Source organism: Odontesthes bonariensis, chromosome 23 (genome assembly GCF_027942865.1).
Source record: "Odontesthes bonariensis isolate fOdoBon6 chromosome 23, fOdoBon6.hap1, whole genome shotgun sequence".
Taxonomy (NCBI): Eukaryota; Metazoa; Chordata; class Actinopteri; order Atheriniformes; family Atherinopsidae; genus Odontesthes; species Odontesthes bonariensis.
The window spans coordinates 806833-831772 of record NC_134528.1 but is presented as its reverse complement, the minus strand read 5'-3'; the positions used below and the strand labels follow the sequence as shown (position 1 = coordinate 831772).

Here is a 24940-nt window from a genome sequence, read left to right as displayed (position 1 = left end):
CAGCATCATTTCTGAACATCTTCTTACCCCCTGCTGCGTCCTGTGAGCAGAGTTCCAGCCTCGTTTTGGTGCTGATGAAGGTAGTCCGGCTAGTTGGCTGGGGTTTAAAAAATAAAGCGTTTTGCTTCTCAGAACAATATGCGTTCAACAGAGTAATACATTTGCATCACAAAATGGTTCTCCAGGAAAAAGTCAGACCTCACAATCTCTTGGCCCTATTTTCTCTCCCTTCGTATCACTGCCTGCTGTGTAGACCGTGCAGCAAACAGCGTAACAGGTGCGGCAGGCGGCAGTAGGCAGGGATCGGGTTCCGATCGGGTTCTAATCGGGTTCCGATCGGGTTCTGATCGGGCTCTGATCGGGTTCGGATCGGGTTCTGATCCGGTTCTGATCGGGTTCTGGTCGGATTTGTGGATCTTTGCTGCAACCTTAATCTCAGAAATCATGAATCAAACCTTCGAACTGTTTGAAAAAGTTCTGAAAAAGTCAATAAAACCATGGGAAGATCCCTCAGAAACAAAATGGCGGAAAATATCAAAATTTTAGTAAACCTTTGAAAATGATTTTTAAAAGAAAACTTTGATTTTTTTTACTTCCTGAATTTTTCAAGGTAAATTTCTAAGGTGGAAACGTGTTTTTGTAGCTGCCCACACCAGTCATGTGACTCCATGGAGCTGAGTGCGAACAGGGAGGTTCTTTTTGGCGAACTGAACCTTTAAACCCGCTCTGAGCCAAGCTTTAAATTTAATTTATTGACTCTGTAGAACCGAACGGGTGCCAAATATAAAGAGAAAGCTTTAATAAAATGTGTTTGCTTTTTATTCTGAGAGCGTTTCTGTGGAAATGAGCTGCGTGTCCCCCAATCGGGCTCCAGCCTGAATTGGCCAGAAGGCTTTGTAAAAAAGGAGATTTGTGCTGAGAATTATGACCATTCTTTATATGATTTAGTGTCAGAGCCGAACAGGCATTAGCTCCAATATAACAACTTTCTGCCCAAACTACAGTAGTGACCCTTATTTTTTTATCATTAAAAGTAAGATGGTAAATACACAATATTATACACAATAATTTATATGAATTAAACCTGCATTTTTTGCCATTGAAAATATCTAAATTGTTGAAGTTAAAATGGGTTTTTTCCATATCAAACGTAAGGTTATAATGACATGATTTTAATAATAAGTTTAGATCTAAAGTGGGTCTGAGGCATGAAACTCCAGGGCTGAAGGAGTCCTACTCCGGCCGTGGGGGGGATTTCCCTGAAATGTACCACACTGGATGTATCTAAGGTGACAGATTCAGGACTCGTGAGTAAACAACACGTTTCTATTCTCTTGTCAAAGGAAAAGTAAAGTTTATTGGAATCACTCAGAATCATTATTTCCACAAACCTTTACGGGCCTGAACATTTTAAACTGTAGGACAGCTACACCCAGGAAACCCGGAGAAACGTCTCCCAACAAACCGATTATGTTTTCTTCTAACTTCTAAAGGTACGACTCTGAAGTTTCACCGGACCCTTTGGGGCGTCCTGATCCTCAGGTTGGGAACCACCCAAAGTGGGTCCAGGGGTATCAGGAAGGTAAAACCCAAAGTGGGTCCAGGGGTATCAGGAAGGTAAAACCCAAAGTGGGTCCAGGGGTATCAGGAAGGTAAAACCCAAAGTGGGTCCAGGGGTATCAGGAAGGTAAAACCCAAAGTGGGTCCAGGGGTATCAGGAAGGTAAAACCCAGTGGGTCCAGTGGTTTAAGCTTTAGCTCAGAACCCGCGGTTGTCCTCCTGAGGCATCACTTTAGCTCCAGACGCAGCTCAAAGATGGCCGACAGATACTCGTCGTTGTCCCCGTCTTCCTCCAGAGCTTTCTCGTAGTACGCCACCGCCCTCCTTATGGTCCCTTCCTCTCTGGCCACAGCTCCCAGAAGGCCGTAGGCCGCGGCGTCTCTGGGATTCCTGTTGAGTCGGCGTTCTGCTATATTCTTCAGTTTCTGTGGAAGAGCGTGAGAGGATGACTTCTTGTTTACCCTCAGTTTAATGGGCACAGATTATAGAAGTGTGGGACTCTTAGAGTGGATTCGGCGTGCTTTCCGTCACATCGTAACGTTATTATGGAGGATAGAAGAAGCAGCTGACAAACCTTGACACAGAACTTTCTGACCGATGTGTTATAGCGACACTCCAGAACCTGTTGGACACAAGAGAGGAAACAAATGTCCTGAACTGTCTCACTTTGTGCTTTTATTGGATCCACTTTAAAAACATTGATAGCCCATTCAGACAGGCTCTGGTTCCATGAGGGTCAGAGGTCGAGGGCTGCATCAGTCATAGGCTGTGTTCGAAACCGCCGACTACTCCTACTACTCCTACTAACTTGTTAGCTCACTGCGGCTAGCTTTAGTAGCGCCGAATGCATGGGAACAAAATGGTAAACAGCCGGTATTTTGTCAGGTTTTCAACACGTTGGGGATCTAAACGACTACTTTCTCACCTGAAAATGTTTCAAATGTTGCTAAAGTTTACAGAGTTTAGAGCTTAAGAGAAATCAGCTTCAGGCCGGCTGATTTCGGTTCGGGCAGGAGCGAGATGCATTGTGGGTAAACGCTCTGCATACTGTCTGATCGATGAGCATGTAGTATGCAGTATGCAGTATGTAGTATGTAGTATGCAGTATGTAGTATGCAGTATGCAGTATGTAGTATGCAGTATGCAGTATGCAGTATGTAGTATGCAGTATGTAGTATGTAGTATGCAGTATGTAGTATGCAGTATGCAGTATGTAGTATGTAGTATGCAGTATGTAATATGTAGTATGCCGTATGTGGTTTGTAGTATGTAATATGTAGTATGCAGTATGCAGTATGCTGTATGTAGTATGCAGTATGTAGTATGTAGTATGCAGTATGCAGTATGCAGTATGTTGTATGCAGTATGCAGTGTGCAGTATGTAGTATGCAGTATGTAGTATGTACTATGTAGTATGCAGTATGCAGTATGCAGTATGTAGTATGCAGTATGCAGTATGTTGTATGCAGTGTGCAGTATGCAGTATGTAGTATGCAGTATGTAATATGTAGTATGCAGTATGCAGTATGCTGTATGTAGTATGCAGTATGTAGTATGTAGTATGCAGTATGCAGTATGCAGTATGTTGTATGCAGTATGCAGTGTGCAGTATGTAGTATGCAGTATGTAGTATGTACTATGTAGTATGCAGTATGCAGTATGCAGTATGTAGTATGCAGTATGCAGTATGTTGTATGCAGTGTGCAGTATGCAGTATGTAGTATGCAGTATGTAGTATGTAGTATGTAGTATGCAGTATGCAGTATGCAGTATGTAGTATGCAGTATGTAGTATGTAGTATGCAGTATGCGGTATGCAGTATGTAGTATGTAGTATGCAGTATGTAGTATGTAGCATGCAGTATGCAGTATGTAGTATGCAGTATGTAGTATGTAGTATGTAGCATGCAGTATGCAGTATGCAGTATGTAGTATGCAGTATGCAGTATGCAGTGTGTAGTATGCAGTGTGCAGTATGCAGTATGCAGTATGCAGTATGCAGTATGTAGTATGCAGTGTGCAGTATGCAGTATGTAGTATGCAGTATGTAGTATGCAGTGTGCAGTATGCAGTATGTAGTATGTAGCATGCAGTAGGCAGTATGTAGTATGCAGTGTGCAGTATGCAGTATGTAGTATGCAGTATGTAGTATGCAGTATGCAGTATGCAGTATGTAGTATGCAGTATGTAGTATGCAGTATGTAGTATGTAGCATGTAGTATGCAGTATGCAGTATGCAGTATGTAGTATGCAGTATGCAGTATGTAGTATGTAGTAAGTAGTATGTAGTATGTAGCATGCAGTATGTAGTATGCAGTATGTAGTATATAGCATGCTGTATGCAGTATGCAGTATGCAGTATGTAGTATGTACTATGCAGTATGCAGTATGTAGTATGCAGTATGCAGTATGCAGTATGTAGTATGCAGTATGTAGTATGCAGTATGCAGTATGTAGTATGTAGTAAGTAGTATGCAGTATGCAGTATGTAGTATGTAGTATGTAGTATGCAGTATGCAGTATGCATTATGCGGTATGTAGTATGCAGTATGTAGTGTGTAGTATGCAGTATGTAGTATGTAGTATGCAGTATGCAGTATGCAGTATGTAGTATGTAGTATGTAGTATGTAGTATGCAGTATGCAGTATGCGGTATGTAGTATGCAGTATGTAGTGTGTAGTATGTAGTATGCAGTATGTAGTATGTAGTATGCAGTATGCAGTATGTAGTATGTACTATGCAGTATGCAGTATGTAGTATGTAGTATGCAGTTTCGAACACAGCCATAGATGTACCTTTTTGTAGTAGGTGATGGCCAGGTCTTCCTGAAAGTCGTGGTACTGACAGAACTCAGCATAGCACCGATAGATGATCTGACAGATGCTCTCGGACTCCTCCTCTACCGTCTCAAGAGCATTTTTGAATAACTGCCGAGCTCTAAATGGACAGAAGAGTAACGAAGACACAGTTTAGACACTGAATTATACCCCGCACCCCCAACAGTCACCGGAGGACAAATGTAGGGACCAGGAGCTGGAAAACGCCGACTGACAGATGCACAATACCACGTACACCAGAGAGGAAAGGTAACCGAGAACAGATTAAAAATACCGGAAATCACAGCGGCAAGAGAGAAAAGACAAGGAAACCACGTGGAAACCATAGACTCTTTCCACCTTAAAAAACCCCAAACAGTCATGTGATAAAACTCTGTTCAGCCTGGTGATATCACTCCAGAATTAGGGAACATGTTCATGGAGGGGAACCGGATGAGGTACTCTGTGTCAGGTAAGGGTGGGTGGAAGGATACGGACGCAGATACTTCAAGAACAAAACTTAGTTTATCCCACAAAGAGGAGGGCAACATAAATCTGAGCCGGATACCAAAACTGAACTGTGACGAAACAAAACATGACTATGGCAAAGGAAAGACTTGACTTTAACTCTCTAGGACTTGGCTTGACTTGACTTTAAGTCTATAGGACTTGACGACTTGACTTGACTTTAACTCTCTAGGACTTGGCTTGACTTGACTTTAAGTCTATAGGACTTGGCTTGACTTGACTTGACTTTAACTCTATAGGACATGGCTTGAATGACTTGACTTTAACTCTACAGGACTTGACTTGACTTGACTTGAACTCTATAGGACTTGGCTTGTCTTGGCTTGACTTGACTTGACTTTAACTCTATAAGACTTGACTTGACTTGACCTTAACTCTATAGGACATGGCTTGACTTGACTTTAAGTCTATAGGACTTGGCTTGACTTGACTTGACTTTAACTCTATAGGACATGGCTTGACTTGACTTGACTTTAACTCTATAGGACTTGGCTTGACTTGACTTTAACTCTATAGGACTTGACTTGACTTGACTTTAACTCTATAGGACTTGGCTTGACTTGACTTGACTTTAACTCTATAGGACTTGACTTGACTTGACTTTAACTCTATAGGACTTGGCTTGACTTGACTTGACTTTAACTCTATAGGACTTGACTTGACTTGACTTTAACTCTATAGGACTTGGCTTGACTTGACTTTAACTCTATAGGACTTGGCTTGACTTGACTTTAACTCTATAGGACTTGACTTGACTTGACTTTAACTCTATAGGACTTGGCTTGACTTGACTTTAACTCTATAGGACTTGACTTGACTTGACTTTAACTCTACAGGACTTGACTTGACTTGACTTGACTTTAACTCTATAGGACTTGGCTTGACTTGACTTGACTTTAACTCTATAGGACTTGACTTGACTTGACTTGACTTTAACTCTATAGGACTTGGCTTGACTTGACTTGACTTTAACTCTATAGGACTTGACTTGACTTGACTTTAACTCTATAGGACTTGGCTTGACTTGACTTGACTTTAACTCTATAGGACTTGACTTGACTTGACTTGACTTTAACTCTATAGGACTTGGCTTGACTTGACTTGACTTTAACTCTATAGGACTTGACTTGACTTGACTTTAACTCTATAGGACTTGGCTTGACTTGACTTGATTTTAACTCTATAGGACTTGACTTGACTTGACTTTAACTCTATAGGACTTGGCTTGACTTGACTTTAACTCTATAGGACTTGGCTTGACTTGACTTTAACTCTATAGGACTTGACTTGACTTGACTTTAACTCTATAGGACTTGGCTTGACTTGACTTTAACTCTATAGGACTTGGCTTGTCTTGGCTTGGCTTGACTTGACCTTAACTCTATAGGACATGGCTTGACTTGACTTGACTTTAACTCTATAGGACTTGGCTTGACTTGACTTTAACTCTATAGGACTTGACTTGACTTGACTTGAACTCTATAGGACTTGGCTTGTCTTGGCTTGACTTGACTTGACTTTAACTCTATAGGACTTGACTTGACTTGACCTTAACTCTATAGGACATGGCTTGACTTGACTTGACTTTAACTCTATAGGACTTGACTTGACTTTAACTCTATAGGACTTGACTTGACTTGACTTGAACTCTATAGGACTTGGCTTGTCTTGGCTTGGCTTGACTTGACTTTAACTCTATAGGACTTGACTTGACTTGACTTTAACTCTATAGGACTTGGCTTGACTTGACTTTAACTCTATAGGACTTGGCTTGACTTGACTTTAACTCTATAGGACTTGACTTTAACTCTATAGGACTTGACTTGACTCAACTTTAACTCTATTGGACTTGACTTGAACTCTATAGGGCTTGACTTGACTCGACTTTAACTCTATAGGACTTGACTTTAACTCTATAGGACTTGACTTGACTCGACTTTAACTCTATAGGACTTGACTTGACTTTAACTCTATAGGGCTTGACTTGACTTTAACTCTATAGGGCTTGACTTGACTTTAACTCTATAGGGCTTGACTTGACTTGACTTTAACTCTATAGGACTTGGCTTGACTTGACTTTAACTCTATAGGACTTGACTTTAACTCTATAGGACTTGACTTGACTCGACTTTAACTCTATAGGACTTGACTCGACTTTAACTCTATAGGACTTGACTTGACTTTAACTCTATAGGACTTGACTTGACTTTAACTCTATAGGACTTGACATGACTTTAACTCTATAGGACTTGACTTTAACTCTATAGGACTTGACTTGACTCGACTTTAACTCTATAGGACTTGACTTGACTTTAACTCTATAGGGCTTGACTTGACTCGACTTTAACTCTATAGGACTTGGCTTGACTTGACTTTAACTCTATAGGACTTGACTTGACTTGACTTTAACTCTATAGGACTTGGCTTGACTTGACTTTAACTCTATAGGACTTGGCTTGACTTGACTTGACTTTAACTCTATAGGACTTGACTTGGCTTGACTTTAACTCTATAGGACTTGGCTTGACTTGACTTGACTTTAACTCTATAGGACTTGACTTGACTTGACTTGACTTGACTTTAACTCTATAGGACTTGACTTGACTTGACTTGACTTTAACTCTATAGGACTTGGCTTGACTTGGCTTGACTTTAACTCTATAGGACTTGGCTTGTCTTGTCTTGGCTTGACTTGACTTTAACTCTATAGGACTTGACTTGACTTGACTTTAACTCTATAGGACTTGACTTGGCTTGACTTTAACTCTATAGGACTTGGCTTGACTTGACTTGACTTTAACTCTATAGGACTTGACTTGGCTTGACTTTAACTCTATAGGACTTGACTTGGCTTGACTTGACTTTAACTCTATAGGACTTGGCTTGACTTGACTTGACTTTAACTCTATAGGACTTGACTTGACTTGACTTTAACTCTATAGGACTTGACTTGACTTGACTTTAACTCTATAGGACTTGGCTTGACTTGACTTGACTTTAACTCTATAGGACTTGACTTGACTTGACTTGACTTTAACTCTATAGGACTTGGCTTGACTTGACTTGACTTTAACTCTATAGGACTTGACTTGACTTGACTTTAACTCTATAGGACTTGGCTTGACTTGACTTGATTTTAACTCTATAGGACTTGACTTGACTTGACTTTAACTCTATAGGACTTGGCTTGACTTGACTTTAACTCTATAGGACTTGGCTTGACTTGACTTTAACTCTATAGGACTTGACTTGACTTGACTTTAACTCTATAGGACTTGGCTTGACTTGACTTTAACTCTATAGGACTTGGCTTGTCTTGGCTTGGCTTGACTTGACCTTAACTCTATAGGACATGGCTTGACTTGACTTGACTTTAACTCTATAGGACTTGGCTTGACTTGACTTTAACTCTATAGGACTTGACTTGACTTGACTTGAACTCTATAGGACTTGGCTTGTCTTGGCTTGACTTGACTTGACTTTAACTCTATAGGACTTGACTTGACTTGACCTTAACTCTATAGGACATGGCTTGACTTGACTTGACTTTAACTCTATAGGACTTGACTTGACTTTAACTCTATAGGACTTGACTTGACTTGACTTGAACTCTATAGGACTTGGCTTGTCTTGGCTTGGCTTGACTTGACTTTAACTCTATAGGACTTGACTTGACTTGACTTTAACTCTATAGGACTTGGCTTGACTTGACTTTAACTCTATAGGACTTGGCTTGACTTGACTTTAACTCTATAGGACTTGACTTTAACTCTATAGGACTTGACTTGACTCAACTTTAACTCTATTGGACTTGACTTGAACTCTATAGGGCTTGACTTGACTCGACTTTAACTCTATAGGACTTGACTTTAACTCTATAGGACTTGACTTGACTCGACTTTAACTCTATAGGACTTGACTTGACTTTAACTCTATAGGGCTTGACTTGACTTTAACTCTATAGGGCTTGACTTGACTTTAACTCTATAGGGCTTGACTTGACTTGACTTTAACTCTATAGGACTTGGCTTGACTTGACTTTAACTCTATAGGACTTGACTTTAACTCTATAGGACTTGACTTGACTCGACTTTAACTCTATAGGACTTGACTCGACTTTAACTCTATAGGACTTGACTTGACTTTAACTCTATAGGACTTGACTTGACTTTAACTCTATAGGACTTGACATGACTTTAACTCTATAGGACTTGACTTTAACTCTATAGGACTTGACTTGACTCGACTTTAACTCTATAGGACTTGACTTGACTTTAACTCTATAGGGCTTGACTTGACTCGACTTTAACTCTATAGGACTTGGCTTGACTTGACTTTAACTCTATAGGACTTGACTTGACTTGACTTTAACTCTATAGGACTTGGCTTGACTTGACTTTAACTCTATAGGACTTGGCTTGACTTGACTTGACTTTAACTCTATAGGACTTGACTTGGCTTGACTTTAACTCTATAGGACTTGGCTTGACTTGACTTGACTTTAACTCTATAGGACTTGACTTGACTTGACTTGACTTGACTTTAACTCTATAGGACTTGACTTGACTTGACTTGACTTTAACTCTATAGGACTTGGCTTGACTTGACTTTAACTCTATAGGACTTGGCTTGACTTGACTTGACTTTAACTCTATAGGACTTGACTTGACTTGACTTGACTTGACTTGACTTTAACTCTATAGGACTTGACTTGACTTGACTTGACTTTAACTCTATAGGACTTGGCTTGACTTGACTTTAACTCTATAGAACTTGACTTGACTTGACTTTAACTCTATAGGACTTGGCTTGACTTGGCTTGACTTTAACTCTATAGGACTTGGCTTGTCTTGTCTTGGCTTGACTTGACTTTAACTCTATAGGACTTGACTTGACTTGACTTTAACTCTATAGGACTTGGCTTGTCTTGTCTTGGCTTGACTTGACTTTAACTCTATAGGACTTGACTTGACTTGACTTTAACTCTATAGGACTTGGCTTGACTTGACTTGACTTTAACTCTATAGGACTTGACTTGGCTTGACTTTAACTCTATAGGACTTGGCTTGTCTTGTCTTGGCTTGACTTGACTTTAACTCTATAGGACTTGACTTGACTTGACTTGACTTGACTTGACTTTAACTCTATAGGACTTGACTTGACTTGACTTTAACTCTATAGGACATGGCTTGACTTGACTTTAACTCTATAGGACATGACTTGACTTGACTTTAACTCTATAGGACTTGGCTTGACTTGACTTTAACTCTATAGGACTTGACTTTAACTCTATAGGACTTGACTTGACTCGACTTTAACTCTATAGGACTTGACTCGACTTTAACTCTATAGGACTTGACTTGACTTTAACTCTATAGGGCTTGACTTGACTCGACTTTAACTCTATAGGACTTGACTTGACTTTAACTCTATAGGACTTGACTTTAACTCTATAGGACTTGACTTGACTCGACTTTAACTCTATAGGACTTGACTTGACTTTAACTCTATAGGGCTTGACTTGACTCGACTTTAACTCTATAGGACTTGACTTGACTTGACTTTAACTCTATAGGACTTGGCTTGACTTGACTTTAACTCTATAGGACTTGACTTGACTTGACTTTAACTCTATAGGACTTGGCTTGACTTGACTTTAACTCTATAGGACTTGGCTTGACTTGACTTGACTTTAACTCTATAGGACTTGACTTGGCTTGACTTTAACTCTATAGGACTTGGCTTGACTTGACTTTAACTCTATAGGACTTGACTTGACTTGACTTGACTTGACTTTAACTCTATAGGACTTGACTTGACTTGACTTTAACTCTATAGGACTTGACTTGACTTGACTTGACTTTAACTCTATAGGACTTGGCTTGACTTGACTTTAACTCTATAGGACTTGACTTGACTTGACTTTAACTCTATAGGACTTGGCTTGACTTGACTTGACTTTAACTCTATAGGACTTGACTTGGCTTGACTTTAACTCTATAGGACTTGGCTTGTCTTGTCTTGGCTTGACTTGACTTCAACTCTATAGGACTTGACTTGACTTGACTTTAACTCTATAGGACTTGACTTGACTTGACTTTAACTCTACAGGACTTGACTTGACTTGACTTGACTTTAACTCTATAGGACTTGACTTGACTTGACTTTAACTCTATAGGACATGGCTTGACTTGACTTTAACTCTATAGGACTTGACTTGACTTGACTTTAACTCTACAGGACTTGACTTGACTTGACTTTAACTCTATAGGACTTGACTTGACTTGACTTTAACTCTATAGGACTTGACTTGACTTGACTTTAACTCTATAGGACTTGACTTGACTTGACTTTAACTCTACAGGACTTGACTTGACTTGACTTGACTTTAACTCTATAGGACTTGGCTTGACTTGACTTGACTTTAACTCTATAGGACTTGACTTGACTTGACTTGACTTTAACTCTATAGGACTTGGCTTGACTTGACTTGACTTTAACTCTATAGGACATGACTTGACTTGACTTTAACTCTATAGGACTTGGCTTGACTTGATTCGACTTTAACTCTATAGGACTTGACTTGACTTGACTTGACTTTAACTCTATAGGACTTGACTTGACTTGACTTTAACTCTATAGGACTTGACTTGACTTGACTTTAACTCTACAGGACTTGACTTGACTTGACTTGACTTTAACTCTATAGGACTTGGCTTGACTTGACTTGACTTTAACTCTATAGGACTTGACTTGACTTGACTTGACTTTAACTCTATAGGACTTGGCTTGACTTGACTTGACGTTAACTCTACAGGACTTGACTTGACTTGACTTGACTTGACTTTAACTCTATAGGACTTGGCTTGACTTGACTTGACTTTAACTCTACAGGACTTGACTTGACTTGACTTGACTTGACTTTAACTCTATAGGACTTGGCTTGACTTGACTTGACTTTAACTCTATAGGACTTGACTTGACTTGACTTTAACTCTATAGGACTTGACGACTTGACTTGACTTTAACTCTACAGGACTTGACTTGACTTGACTTTAACTCTATAGGACTTGACTTGACTTGACTTTACCTCTATAGGACTTCACTTGACTTGACTTTAACTCTATAGGACTTGGCTTGACTTGACTTTAACTCTATAGGACTTGGCTTGACTTGACTTGACTTTAACTCTATAGGACTTGGCTTGACTTGACTTGACTTTAACTCTATAGGACTTGGCTTGACTTGACTTTAACTCTATAGGACTTGGCTTGACTTGACTTGACTTTAACTCTATAGGACTTGGCTTGACTTGACTTGACTTTAACTCTATAGGACTTGACTTGACTTTAACTCTACAGGACTTGACTTAACTTGACTTGACTTTAACTCTATAGGACTTGACTTGACTTGACTTTAACTCTACAGGACTTGACTTAACTTGACTTGACTTTAACTCTATAGGACTTGACTTAACTTGACTTGACTTTAACTCTATAGGACTTGACTTGACTTGACTTTAACTCTATAGGACTTGGCTTGACTTGACTTTAACTCTATAGGACTTGACTTGACTTGACTTTAACTCTATAGGACTTGACTTGACTTTAACTCTACAGGACTTGACTTAACTTGACTTGACTTTAACTCTATAGGACTTGACTTGACTTGACTTTAACTCTATAGGACTTGGCTTGACTTGACTTGACTTTAATTCTATAGGACTTGACTTGACTTGACTTTAACTCTATAGGACTTGACTTGACTTGACTTGACTTGACTTGACTTGACTTTAACTCTATAGGACTTGACTTGACTTGACTTTAACTCTATAGGACTTGACTTGACTTTAACTCTATAGGACTTGACTTGACTTTAACTCTATAGGACTTGACTTGACTTGACTTTAACTCTATAGGACTTGACTTGACTTTAACTCTATAGGACTTGACTTGACTTTAACTCTATAGGACCTGACTTGACTTGACAACTTACTGTGACGGGTGAGGATCTGGCAATGAGCATGGACCAACTGGGAGACTAAGTACTAAAACATGGCAAAACTGAACTAAACATGAACTTAAAAACTAAGACGTGAAATAACCTAAAACATGATAAAACACAGAAGTAAAAACATGGGGAAAACCCCATGAACGTGACACTCTGGTCCCAGTTTCACAGTGTGAGGAGCTACGAGGCAAAGTGTTGAGGAAGTGAGGGCGTGGCCACATTCCTATCTAAAGCCCTGATTACACGTGTATTTACATGCATCTAAAAACTGGTTATTAGATGTTGTTAGAGGCAATAAGCTGAAACACGTTGGTCAATCATTACAGTTGTTCTAGTTATATGCTGCAAGGGTTGCTGGAGCTCTGACCTCCTCACTTCAGCCCACTTCCACTGAGTTACTGTCTGTAGATGGAACCCTTTCTGGCCTTTTTTAGCTTCTCTTCTGACTCTGGTTACTGTCTGTAGATGGAACCCTTTCTGGCCTTTTTTAGCTTCTCTTCTGACTGGTTACTGTCTGTAGATGGAACCCTTTCTGGCCTTTTTTAGCTTCTCTTCTGACTGGTTACTGTCTGTAGATGGAACCCTTTCTGGCCTTTTTTAGCTTCTCTTCTGACTGGTTACTGTCTGTAGATGGAACCCTTTCTGGCCTTTTTTAGCTTCTCTTCTGACTGGTTACTGTCTGTAGATGGAACCCTTTCTGGCCTTTTTTAGCTTCTCTTCTGACTGGTTACTGTCTGTAGATGGAACCCTTTCTGGCCTTTTTTAGCTTCTCTTCTGACTCTGGTTACTGTCTGTAGATGGAACCCTTTCTGGCCTTTTTTAGCTTCTCTTCTGACTCTGGTTACTGTCTGTAGATGGAACCCTTTCTGGCCTTTTTTAGCTTCTCTTCTGACTCTGGTTACTGTCTGTAGATGGAACCCTTTCTGGCCTTTTTTAGCTTCTCTTCTGACTGGTTACTGTCTGTAGATGGAACCCTTTCTGGCCTTTTTTAGCTTCTCTTCTGACTGGTTACTGTCTGTAGATGGAACCCTTTCTGGCCTTTTTTAGCTTCTCTTCTGACTCTGGTTACTGTCTGTAGATGGAACCCTTTCTGGCCTTTTTTAGCTTCTCTTCTGACTGGTTACTGTCTGTAGTGAACCCTTTCTGGCCTTTTTTAGCTTCTCTTCTGACTCTGGTTACTGTCTGTAGATGGAACCCTTTCTGGCCTTTTTTAGCTTCTCTTCTGACTCTGGTTACTGTCTGTAGATGGAACCCTTTCTGGCCTTTTTTAGCTTCTCTTCTGACTCTGGTTACTGTCTGTAGATGGAACCCTTTCTGGCCTTTTTTAGCTTCTCTTCTGACTGGTTACTGTCTGTAGATGGAACCCTTTCTGGCCTTTTTTAGCTTCTCTTCTGACTCTGGTTACTGTCTGTAGATGGAACCCTTTCTGGCCTTTTTTAGCTTCTCTTCTGACTCTGGTTACTGTCTGTAGATGGAACCCTTTCTGGCCTTTTTTAGCTTCTCTTCTGACTGGTTACTGTCTGTAGATGGAACCCTTTCTGGCCTTTTTTAGCTTCTCTTCTGACTCGGTTACTGTCTGTAGATGGAACCCTTTCTGGCCTTTTTTAGCTTCTCTTCTGACTCTGGTTACTGTCTGTAGATGGAACCCTTTCTGGCCTTTTTTAGCTTCTCTTCTGACTCTGGTTACTGTCTGTAGATGGAACCCTTTCTGGCCTTTTTTAGCTTCTCTTCTGACTGGTTACTGTCTGTAGATGGAACCCTTTCTGGCCTTTTTTAGCTTCTCTTCTGACTCTGGTTACTGTCTGTAGATGGAACCCTTTCTGGCCTTTTTTAGCTTCTCTTCTGACTGGTTACTGTCTGTAGATGGAACCCTTTCTGGCCTTTTTTAGCTTCTCTTCTGACTGGTTACTGTCTGTAGATGGAACCCTTTCTGGCCTTTTTTAGCTTCTCTTCTGACTCTGGTTACTGTCTGTAGATGGAACCCTTTCTGGCCTTTTTTAGCTTCTCTTCTGACTCTGGTTACTGTCTGTAGATGGAACCCTTTCTGGCCTTTTTAGCTTCTCTTCTGACTCTGGTTACTGTCTGTAGATGGAACCCTTTCTGGCCTTTTTTAGCTTCTCTTCTGACTGGTTACTGTCTGTAGATGGAACCCTTTCTGGCCTTTTTTAGCTTCTCTTCTGACTCTGGTTACTGTCTGTAGATGGAACCCTTTCTGGCCTTTTTTAGCTTCTCTTCTGACTCTGGTTACTGTCTGTAGATGGAACCCTTTCTGGCCTTTTTTAGCTTCTCTTCTGACTGGTTACTGTCTGTAGATGGAACCCTTTCTGGCCTTTTTTAGCTTCTCTTCTGACTCTGGTTACTGTCTGTAGATGGAACCCTTTCTGGCCTTTTTTAGCTTCTCTTCTGACTCTGGTTACTGTCTGTAGATGGAACCCTTTCTGGCCTTTTTAGCTTCTCTTCTGACCTGGTTACTGTCTGTAGATGGAACCCTTTCTGGCCTTTTTTAGCTTCTCTTCTGACTGGTTACTGTCTGTAGATGGAACCCTTTCTGGCCTTTTTTAGCTTCTCTTCTGACTCTGGTTACTGTCTGTAGATGGAACCCTTTCTGGCCTTTTTTAGCTTCTCTTCTGACTCTGGTTACTGTCTGTAGATGGAACCCTTTCTGGCCTTTTTTAGCTTCTCTTCTGACTGGTTACTGTCTGTAGATGGAACCCTTTCTGGCCTTTTTTAGCTTCTCTTCTGACTCTGGTTACTGTCTGTAGATGGAACCCTTTCTGGCCTTTTTTAGCTTCTCTTCTGACTCTGGTTACTGTCTGTAGATGGAACCCTTTCTGGCCTTTTTTAGCTTCTCTTCTGACTGGTTACTGTCTGTAGATGGAACCCTTTCTGGCCTTTTTTAGCTTCTCTTCTGACTCTGGTTACTGTCTGTAGATGGAACCCTTTCTGGCCTTTTTAGCTTCTCTTCTGACTCTGGTTACTGTCTGTAGATGGAACCCTTTCTGGCCTTTTTTAGCTTCTCTTCTGACTCTGGTTACTGTCTGTAGATGGAACCCTTTCTGGCCTTTTTTAGCTTCTCTTCTGACTCTGGTTACTGTCTGTAGATGGAACCCTTTCTGGCCTTTTTTAGCTTCTCTTCTGACTGGTTACTGTCTGTAGATGGAACCCTTTCTGGCCTTTTTTAGCTTCTCTTCTGACTCTGGTTACTGTCTGTAGATGGAACCCTTTCTGGCCTTTTTTAGCTTCTCTTCTGACTGGTTACTGTCTGTAGATGGAACCCTTTCTGGCCTTTTTTAGCTTCTCTTCTGACTGGTTACTGTCTGTAGATGGAACCCTTTCTGGCCTTTTTTAGCTTCTCTTCTGACTGGTTACTGTCTGTAGATGGAACCCTTTCTGGCCTTTTTAGCTTCTCTTCTGACTCTGGTTACTGTCTGTAGATGGAACCCTTTCTGGCCTTTTTTAGCTTCTCTTCTGACTGGTTACTGTCTGTAGATGGAACCCTTTCTGGCCTTTTTTAGCTTCTCTTCTGACTCTGGTTACTGTCTGTAGATGGAACCCTTTCTGGCCTTTTTTAGCTTCTCTTCTGACTCTGGTTACTGTCTGTAGATGGAACCCTTTCTGGCCTTTTTAGCTTCTCTTCTGACTGGTTACTGTCTGTAGATGGAACCCTTTCTGGCCTTTTTTAGCTTCTCTTCTGACTCTGGTTACTGTCTGTAGATGGAACCCTTTCTGGCCTTTTTTAGCTTCTCTTCTGACTCTGGTTACTGTCTGTAGATGGAACCCTTTCTGGCCTTTTTTAGCTTCTCTTCTGACTCTGGTTACTGTCTGTAGATGGAACCCTTTCTGGCCTTTTTTAGCTTCTCTTCTGACTCTGGTTACTGTCTGTAGATGGAACCCTTTCTGGCCTTTTTTAGCTTCTCTTCTGACTCTGGTTACTGTCTGTAGATGGAACCCTTTCTGGCCTTTTTTAGCTTCTCTTCTGACTGGTTACTGTCTGTAGATGGAACCCTTTCTGGCCTTTTTTAGCTTCTCTTCTGACTGGTTACTGTCTGTAGATAGAACCCTTTCTGGCCTTTTTTAGCTTCTCTTCTGACTGGTTACTGTCTGTAGATGGAACCCTTTCTGGCCTTTTTTAGCTTCTCTTCTGACTCTGGTTACTGTCTGTAGATGGAACCCTTTCTGGCCTTTTTTAGCTTCTCTTCTGACTGGTTACTGTCTGTAGATGGAACCCTTTCTGGCCTTTTTTAGCTTCTCTTCTGACTGGTTACTGTCTGTAGATGGAACCCTTTCTGGCCTTTTTTAGCTTCTCTTCTGACTGGTTACTGTCTGTAGATGGAACCCTTTCTGGCCTTTTTTAGCTTCTCTTCTGACTGGTTACTGTCTGTAGATGGAACCCTTTCTGGCCTTTTTTAGCTTCTCTTCTGACTCTGGTTACTGTCTGTAGATGGAACCCTTTCTGGCCTTTTTTAGCTTCTCTTCTGACTGGTTACTGTCTGTAGATGGAACCCTTTCTGGCCTTTTTTAGCTTCTCTTCTGACTGGTTACTGTCTGTAGATGGAACCCTTTCTGGCCTTTTTTAGCTTCTCTTCTGACTGGTTACTGTCTGTAGATGGAACCCTTTCTGGCCTTTTTTAGCTTCTCTTCTGACTCTGGTTACTGTCTGTAGATGGAACCCTTTCTGGCCTTTTTTAGCTTCTCTTCTGACTCTGGTTACTGTCTGTAGATGGAACCCTTTCTGGCCTTTTTTAGCTTCTCTTCTGACTCTGGTTACTGTCTGTAGATGGAACCCTTTCTGGCCTTTTTTAGCTTCTCTTCTGACTCTGGTTACTGTCTGTAGATGGAACCCTTTCTGGCCTTTTTTAGCTTCTCTTCTGACTGGTTACTGTCTGTAGATGGAACCCTTTCTGGCCTTTTTTAGCTTCTCTTCTGACTCTGGTTACTGTCTGTAGATGGAACCCTTTCTGGCCTTTTTTAGCTTCTCTTCTGACTCTGGTTACTGTCTGTAGATGGAACCCTTTCTGGCCTTTTTTAGCTTCTCTTCTGACTCTGGTTACTGTCTGTAGATGGAACCCTTTCTGGCCTTTTTTAGCTTCTCTTCTGACTCTGGTTACTGTCTGTAGATGGAACCCTTTCTGGCCTTTTTTAGCTTCTCTTCTGACTCTGGTTACTGTCTGTAGATGGAACCCTTTCTGGCCTTTTTTAGCTTCTCTTCTGACTGGTTACTGTCTGTAGATGGAACCCTTTCTGGCCTTTTTTAGCTTCTCTTCTGACTGGTTACTGTCTGTAGATGGAACCCTTTCTGGCCTTTTTTAGCTTCTCTTCTGACTCTGGTTACTGTCTGTAGATGGAACCCTTTCTGGCCTTTTTTAGCTTCTCTTCTGACTCTGGTTACTGTCTGTAGATGGAACCCTTTCTGGCCTTTTTTAGCTTCTCTTCTGACTGGTTACTGTCTGTAGATGGAACCCTTTCTGGCCTTTTTTAGCTTCTCTTCTGACTGGTTACTGTCTGTAGATGGAACCCTTTCTGGCCTTTTTTAGCTTCTCTTCTGACTCTGGTTACTGTCTGTAGATGGAACCCTTTCTGGCCTTTTTTAGCTTCTCTTCTGACTCTGGTTACTGTCTGTAGATGGAACCCTTTCTGGCCTTTTTTAGCTTCTCTTCTGACTCTGGTTACTGTCTGTAGATTGAACCCTTTCTGGCCTTTTTTAGCTTCTCTTCTGACTGGTTACTGTCTGTAGATGGAACCCTTTCTGGCCTTTTTTAGCTTCTCTTCTGACTCTGGTTACTGTCTGTAGATGGAACCCTTTCTGGCCTTTTTTAGCTTCTCTTCTGACTGGTTACTGTCTGTAGATGGAACCCTTTCTGGCCTTTTTTAGCTTCTCTTCTGACTGGTTACTGTCTGTAGATGGAACCCTTTCTGGCCTTTTTTAGCTTCTCTTCTGACTCTGGTTACTGTCTGTAGATTGAACCCTTTCTGGCCTTTTTTAGCTTCTTTTCTGACTCTGACCCGTAGATTTGAGTCCTGCTCATTACATTTCCTGCACAGACACCAACACTCACTCAGCACCTTGTAATGTCCCGATCCTCAGCGTACAGCAGAGCCAGCTCAGCCTTGGTGGAGTTTAAAGTACTCTTCAGCCTGATGGCCTCCTCCATGTGCCTGACACTGAGACGCCTCCAATGCTGCGCCTCCGCTGGATAACAACAAGGGTTGTTTATCAGATACTCAGTGCACATTACTCACTGAGAACATCTTAATGCAGTCATATACAGGATGCACATTTGTCTTTCTAGAATCTTTTCATGGGTTCACGTCACGTTGCATCTTGGGTAGTTTGAGTATGAGTAGTGACCTCATGATGCATACCCAACATTTCGGAGAATCTAGTATGCATCCGGGAACTTAAAACAAGTTAAAGTTAGTGGGAGAAGTGGGCGGTTTGGAACACAGCCATAGTTTTGTAAAAGGCCAGAACTCTCTTAGAGAAGTTGATGGAATGGCCCTAAAGACGTAGGCCTGAGTCTGATAAAGGCTAACTCTTCCGGTACCTCGGTCCGGTCGGGGTCTTCTGGAGAACAGCTCGGTCTTCTTCTTGTTGTAGCACAGACCCAGCCGGTAGTGGATGAAAGCTGATTGGCTGTTGTTCTTCAGGGTTTTCTTCAGCAGATCAATCGCCCAGTCGACTTGTTTCTAAAACACGTCCAGATTTATAGATTAAAACCATAAGTTACTAGCCTGGCTGACGCGTCCACAATCTCGATGAGATGGTGGTCTGGGAACTAGGTGTGCATTTTCTCGTATTTGAGGCGTGGTTTACGAATGCCTAGAGCCGTTTATTGGGCGCTACGAATGTCTATCAAATGGCGTCTGGTTCTTCCCATGCTGCTTTGCGCGCGATTCATAGCCAATTGTATCACTTATACCAGATGACGACAGAAATTCGACGAGGAAGAAGAAAAAAAAGTAAAATAAAAGTAAACTTGCGCTCTAAGCTACTTAAATTAACAACAAAGTAGGCCTATACGCTATATTCTACATGAATTGTTATGTTGTAGAGTGTGAATTTATTTTGATAATGGAGAAATTGAGCAGCCTTGCTTTGTTGTCTACAGTAGTAGATCAACCCTCATCTTACTTTGAAGCTCCCAGCTCCCAGAAGTGACGTCAACGAAGCTTTAGCAGCAGAAAAGCTATCAGGCTTGTGTTGATAATAATAAACTCCTGGACTATGTACAAACTTCCAAATGCATCGTTTGGTGAGTACAGACCATATTTGTACTACTGTAGAAGTTTGGTGTCATGGCATGTGATTTTAGTGTGGTAATTTTGGAGATACTGCCAGGGTCCGTCAGCGCTTGTACTAAGCTATTCGGGATAACTCAGTAACTCAGCTGATGTTCAGCCAATGTCGGAAAAAGTTCGGGTGGGCTACTTGGCTGGATGTCACGGTTCAAATGACCCCAGGGTGAATCTAATCTGAAACACTTTCTAAGGCTGCATCGAACGGTAATGTTGTGTCCGCTGTCATGTTGGATTAACACTCTACAAGCTTCGGTGTAGCGCATAGACGTCATCATCGTCTTGCTGCGCGCGCCCCCCCCCCCCCGTTCTGTGATTGGTTCCCAAATTCTGGCAAAAATAAGGGCGGTGGTTTCCAGGCTGACTTTGCAGTGAGAATGAAATCGAGCGCAAAGCAGCATGGGAATTCCCAGGCTAATAAGTTACCATAACCAACACTAAAACACATTTCTGCCTGCTCAGGACCAGGACCGCCCATCAGGATTAGATTCAGCCAGCAGAGATAGAAAGTGTATCAGTATCTACCTGCTTCTGAAGGTATTTGGCCACATATCGCAGGATCTGGGTGTCATCAGGTCCGATCTCCAGAGCTCTCTCCACCAGCCCGTCAGCCTCGCTGTATTTTTGGTAGTAGAGCAGTTTCAGAGCCAGCATAGACATCAGGACGCCATCGTCAGGGTTGATTTCCAGGGCTCGACGAAGCTGTTTGGTGGCCGGGGACTCTTCGTCGCACAGCTCCAAAACATACTGCAGATCAGACCTCTGTCAGTTTTCTGAATGTTACGCATCAGCACCAAATCCTGAATAAATCACTAATCAGGGATATAAAACTGACAGTTTGTTAGATGTGATGGTGAAATGGTAAATGCAGCTTTAGTCTAATGGGAGGCTGGTGTGATAAAGCCTCAGTTCTTTGGTTGGACCTGTTCGATGGGGTATGAGGCAGCAGATGTTGATCAAACGGGTAAATCTGAACAATCGGCTGATGGACAGTACCGGTTCTGTACGATAGAGGGCGATAGCGTAGCCGTTGTTGAACTCGCAGTCATCAGGCTGCAGCTCCAAAGCTCTGCGGAAACACTCGATGGCTTTGGGGTAGTAGGACTTGGAGAACTTGAGAAAGGTCCAGGCCTTCTCTCCGTACACCTCCGGGTGGAGCACAGCGGAGGAATCCGCGGGATGCTTCGCCTGCGGAGAATCGGACATCAGATAACCTTTATCAGCACTTTAGGACCTTAACATGTTGACACACACATGCACAGGGTCACACACTCATAGAAACAGACCTGGAGCGGTGGGGGTACGGTGCCTTGCTCGAGGGCACCTCGGCCCCGACAAGGAGGGGGACTGACACCCCTCCAGCTGTCAGTTTCACCAATTTTATTGAGTGGCGAGAGTGGGAATCGAACCGCAAACCTTCTGGTTACTGGACGACAGTAAAGGCATGGATGCTAAGCTAGGCTAGCTCTTCCTCGGACTGTGTATGGATGCTAAGCTAGGCTAGCTCTTCCTCGGACTGTGTGTGGATGCTAAGCTAGGCTAGCTCTTCCTCGGACTGTGTGTGGATGCTAAGCTAGGCTAGCTCTCCTTCGGACTGTGTACCCACCAGTATGTCCTGGACTCTCTGGCAGTAGCTCTGGGACTGTGTGTGGATGCTAAGCTAGGCTAGCTCTTCCTCAGACTGTGTGTGGATGCTAAGCTAGGCTAGCTCTCCCTCGAACTGTGTGTGGATGCTAAGCTAGGCTAGCTCTCCCTCGAACGGTGTGTGGATGCTAAGCTAGGCTAGCTCTCCCTCGTACTGTGTGTGGATGCTAAGCTAGGCTAGCTCTTCCTCGGAATGTGTGTGTGGATGCTAAGCTAGGCTAGCTCTTCCTCGGACTGTGTGTGGATGCTAAGCTAGGCTAGCTCTTCCTCGGAATGTGTGTGTGGATGCTAAGCTAGGCTAGCTCTTCCTCGGAATGTGTGTGTGGATGCTAAGCTAGGCTAGCTCTCCCTCGTACTGTGTGTGGATGCTAAGCTAGGCTAGCTCTTCCTCGGAATGTGTGTGTGGATGCTAAGCTAGGCTAGCTCTCCCTCGTACTGTGTGTGGATGCTAAGCTAGGCTAGCTCTTCCTCGGAATGTGTGTGTGGATGCTAAGCTAGGCTAGCTCTCCCTCGTACTGTGTGTGGATGCTAAGCTAGGCTAGCTCTTCCTCGGAATGTGTGTGTGGATGCTAAGCTAGGCTAGCTCTTCCTCGGACTCTGTGTGGATGCTAAGCTAGGCTAGCTCTCCCTCGGACTGTGTACCCACCAGTATGTCCTGGACTCTCTGGCAGTAGCTCTGGGACTGTGTGTGAATGCTAAGCTAGGCTAGCTCTCCCTCGGACTGTGTACCCACCAGTATGTCCTGGACTCTCTGGCAGTAGCTCTGGGACTGTGTGTGGATGCTAAGCTAGGCTAGCTCTCCCTCGGACTGTGTACCCACCAGTATGTCCTGGACTCTCTGGCAGTAGCTCTGGGACTCTGTGTGGTCCCCAGTGTGGTATTTCAGCCAGGCCAGGTCTCCGTAGGTCACGATGAGCCGCCGCTCGCTGTCCTCGCCGTAACACTCCTTAAGCTTCTGCTCTGATTGGTTGAGAAGGGACAGCGCCTCCTCTGGCTTATCCTGAAGATACCTGAGGACAGACGGGTGAGGATGCTCAGGTTCTGAAGGCGTCTGAGCAGAACCTCTGCTCTGAGTGAAAGAAATGCTCATTAACCTTGTTGCAGATATGCAACAAGCTTTTTTATGTATTTACATTATTTATTTACATTATATTTTGATTTACATTACATTATTTGATTTTTAAAATTGACATACATTATTTACATTCATGAGTAATATTTTTACATTACATTTTATGTGCCGACAGTTGTCACAGCATCGTTTTCTTGGCTCAGTGAATTACACTCTGCTTTGCGGTGCTCTGTTCCAGTTGGTTCTGCTCTCGTTTGGTGTGCTCTGCTTTGTCCACCTTTCACAGCGCTAATGGGAGCTCAGCTCTCCAAATTGTATTATTATGATTATTTTTTGCATTTTTTTATTAGCTTCATGTGCACATTTTTTATTTACATGACATTTTTTGCATTTTATATGTGCTTCACTTTTTCACAACAAAGATCTGTGAAATCTGTTTGATTTGTTGTTGAATGGAAAGTTTACGATGGTTGCGTTCCGCACTTTGTATTAAGAATGTTCAATAAAGCTCTATTATATACATTTTATTGTGGCAGCAGCAGTTACTGGGGAACTTTCACTATAACGATCTGCAGAGAATGACTTGGTTTTGTGAACTAAATGAATCAGGAAAGCCCACAGATGCAAATATGCAACTTTGCCTAAAATGATCAAAAATAGCCCAATTCCAAAAATATTGGTTTATTCCCACCCAGAAAGATGCAAGAAGAGCCTAAATGATTTTTTTCAATGATTATTCATATGCTGGGTGCTACAAGGTTACGGTGTGGTGTACCTGACATAAGCCAGGAAGCTGTAGGAGTTGGCCACGGCGCCCGGCTGTCCCAGCTGCAGATCTAAGTCGTGCTGCAGCTGCCTGCTGAGGTCGTCCAGCTCAAAGTCGTCCGTCTTCAGCTCCCAGGTGAAGCGACTCTGCAGCTGCTGCAGCCTGCTGTGAAGAAGATCCTCGTCTGTGTTGCTGCTGCAACAGAGAGAGTCGTCAACTCTGAGATCGTCGTTTATTGGTTTTGTTCAAGTAACAAAACCTTCCCTGTATTAACTTAAGATTCCACCTATAATTTGGCAAAAATCCCATATTTTGTTCCTCAAGGGTCCATTCTGGGCCATCTGTTTTTTTCCATATACACGTTACCAACCTGATAGGGTCATCAGCAAATATCTGAATAAAATATCTTCCCGTTTTTACACAGATGACACAGTTTTATTTATCATTAGGTCCACCACAGCCATCAGGTGATAGTATGTGAACCCAGGTGAGTTTTCTCTGCATGAGGCAATATTTTTTTACTCCAATCCTAACTTTCAAAACATTTCAGTGACATCACCGAACTATGTCAATCCAAGTTCAGAATATTGCTAAAAATAAGGTAATTCCTGTCTTTCAACAATGCTAAAACTCTTATTCATGCACTTTTCTCCACCCATTTAGATTACTGAAACTCACTATTTGCTCTGTTAATGAACTTCTAATTAATAAATCCTAGGAATCACAAAATGATATCAGTAATGTTCTAAATTAGTAAAATAAATCAATCAGAATATGATCATTTATATATAATTTCAGCTGTATCTAAATAAACTATTGTATCATTTATTTTGTGATGAAATAATTGTCTCAGTGTGTCTAAAAGGGACATTGATAGTGTGTATAGATTAAAGTATCAACAGTGCATACAGTGGGACATTCGGTCCGCTTCATAAAATAAATACAGACGAGAAACACTCACCTCATTGTAACAGTTTAACGTGCGCAGCTTGGAACAAAATGTCCTGAAATGTGTGTCGTTCAGCAGCATCAACAGTGAAGATAAAACCAACTGAGGGCGAGTCGAGGTAGGCAGGCAACACAGGAAACCACAACGGTGTCATGTTTTTAGTTTCTGTTTAGTTTCTGTTTTGCCTTTTGCCATGTTTTCCAGTTTGTTGCCCTGCCATCACTCCCTCAGTATTTAGTTTCCAGGTTTCCCATGAATCAGTCCAGTCGAGTGGTTCTGTGCAGAACGTCCTTTTTATT

The 24940-nt window shown here is 42.0% G+C and overlaps 1 protein-coding gene across 2 annotated transcripts; it reads right to left on the bottom strand.

The window, feature by feature from the left end:
• Positions 1-1339: 1339 nt before the first annotated feature.
• On the bottom strand, positions 1340-24888 carry LOC142374610 (interferon-induced protein with tetratricopeptide repeats 5-like). 2 transcript variants are annotated; one of them, XM_075458374.1, is made up of 10 exons: positions 24654-24888; positions 23702-23887; positions 22675-22864; positions 21207-21398; positions 20736-20957; positions 19460-19601; positions 18978-19104; positions 4356-4497; positions 2135-2182; positions 1340-1985 (listed from the first exon to the last, which is right to left on the bottom strand). In XM_075458374.1, the coding sequence occupies exons 1-10, from the start codon at positions 24656-24658 to the stop codon at positions 1788-1790; spliced, it is 1452 nt and encodes a 483-aa protein (XP_075314489.1). In that variant the 5' UTR covers positions 24659-24888; the 3' UTR covers positions 1340-1787. The 2 variants fall into 2 exon arrangements, with proteins under 2 accessions (XP_075314489.1, XP_075314490.1); XM_075458375.1 differs by having other exon boundaries at positions 23702-23884.
• Positions 24889-24940: the final 52 nt, after the last annotated feature.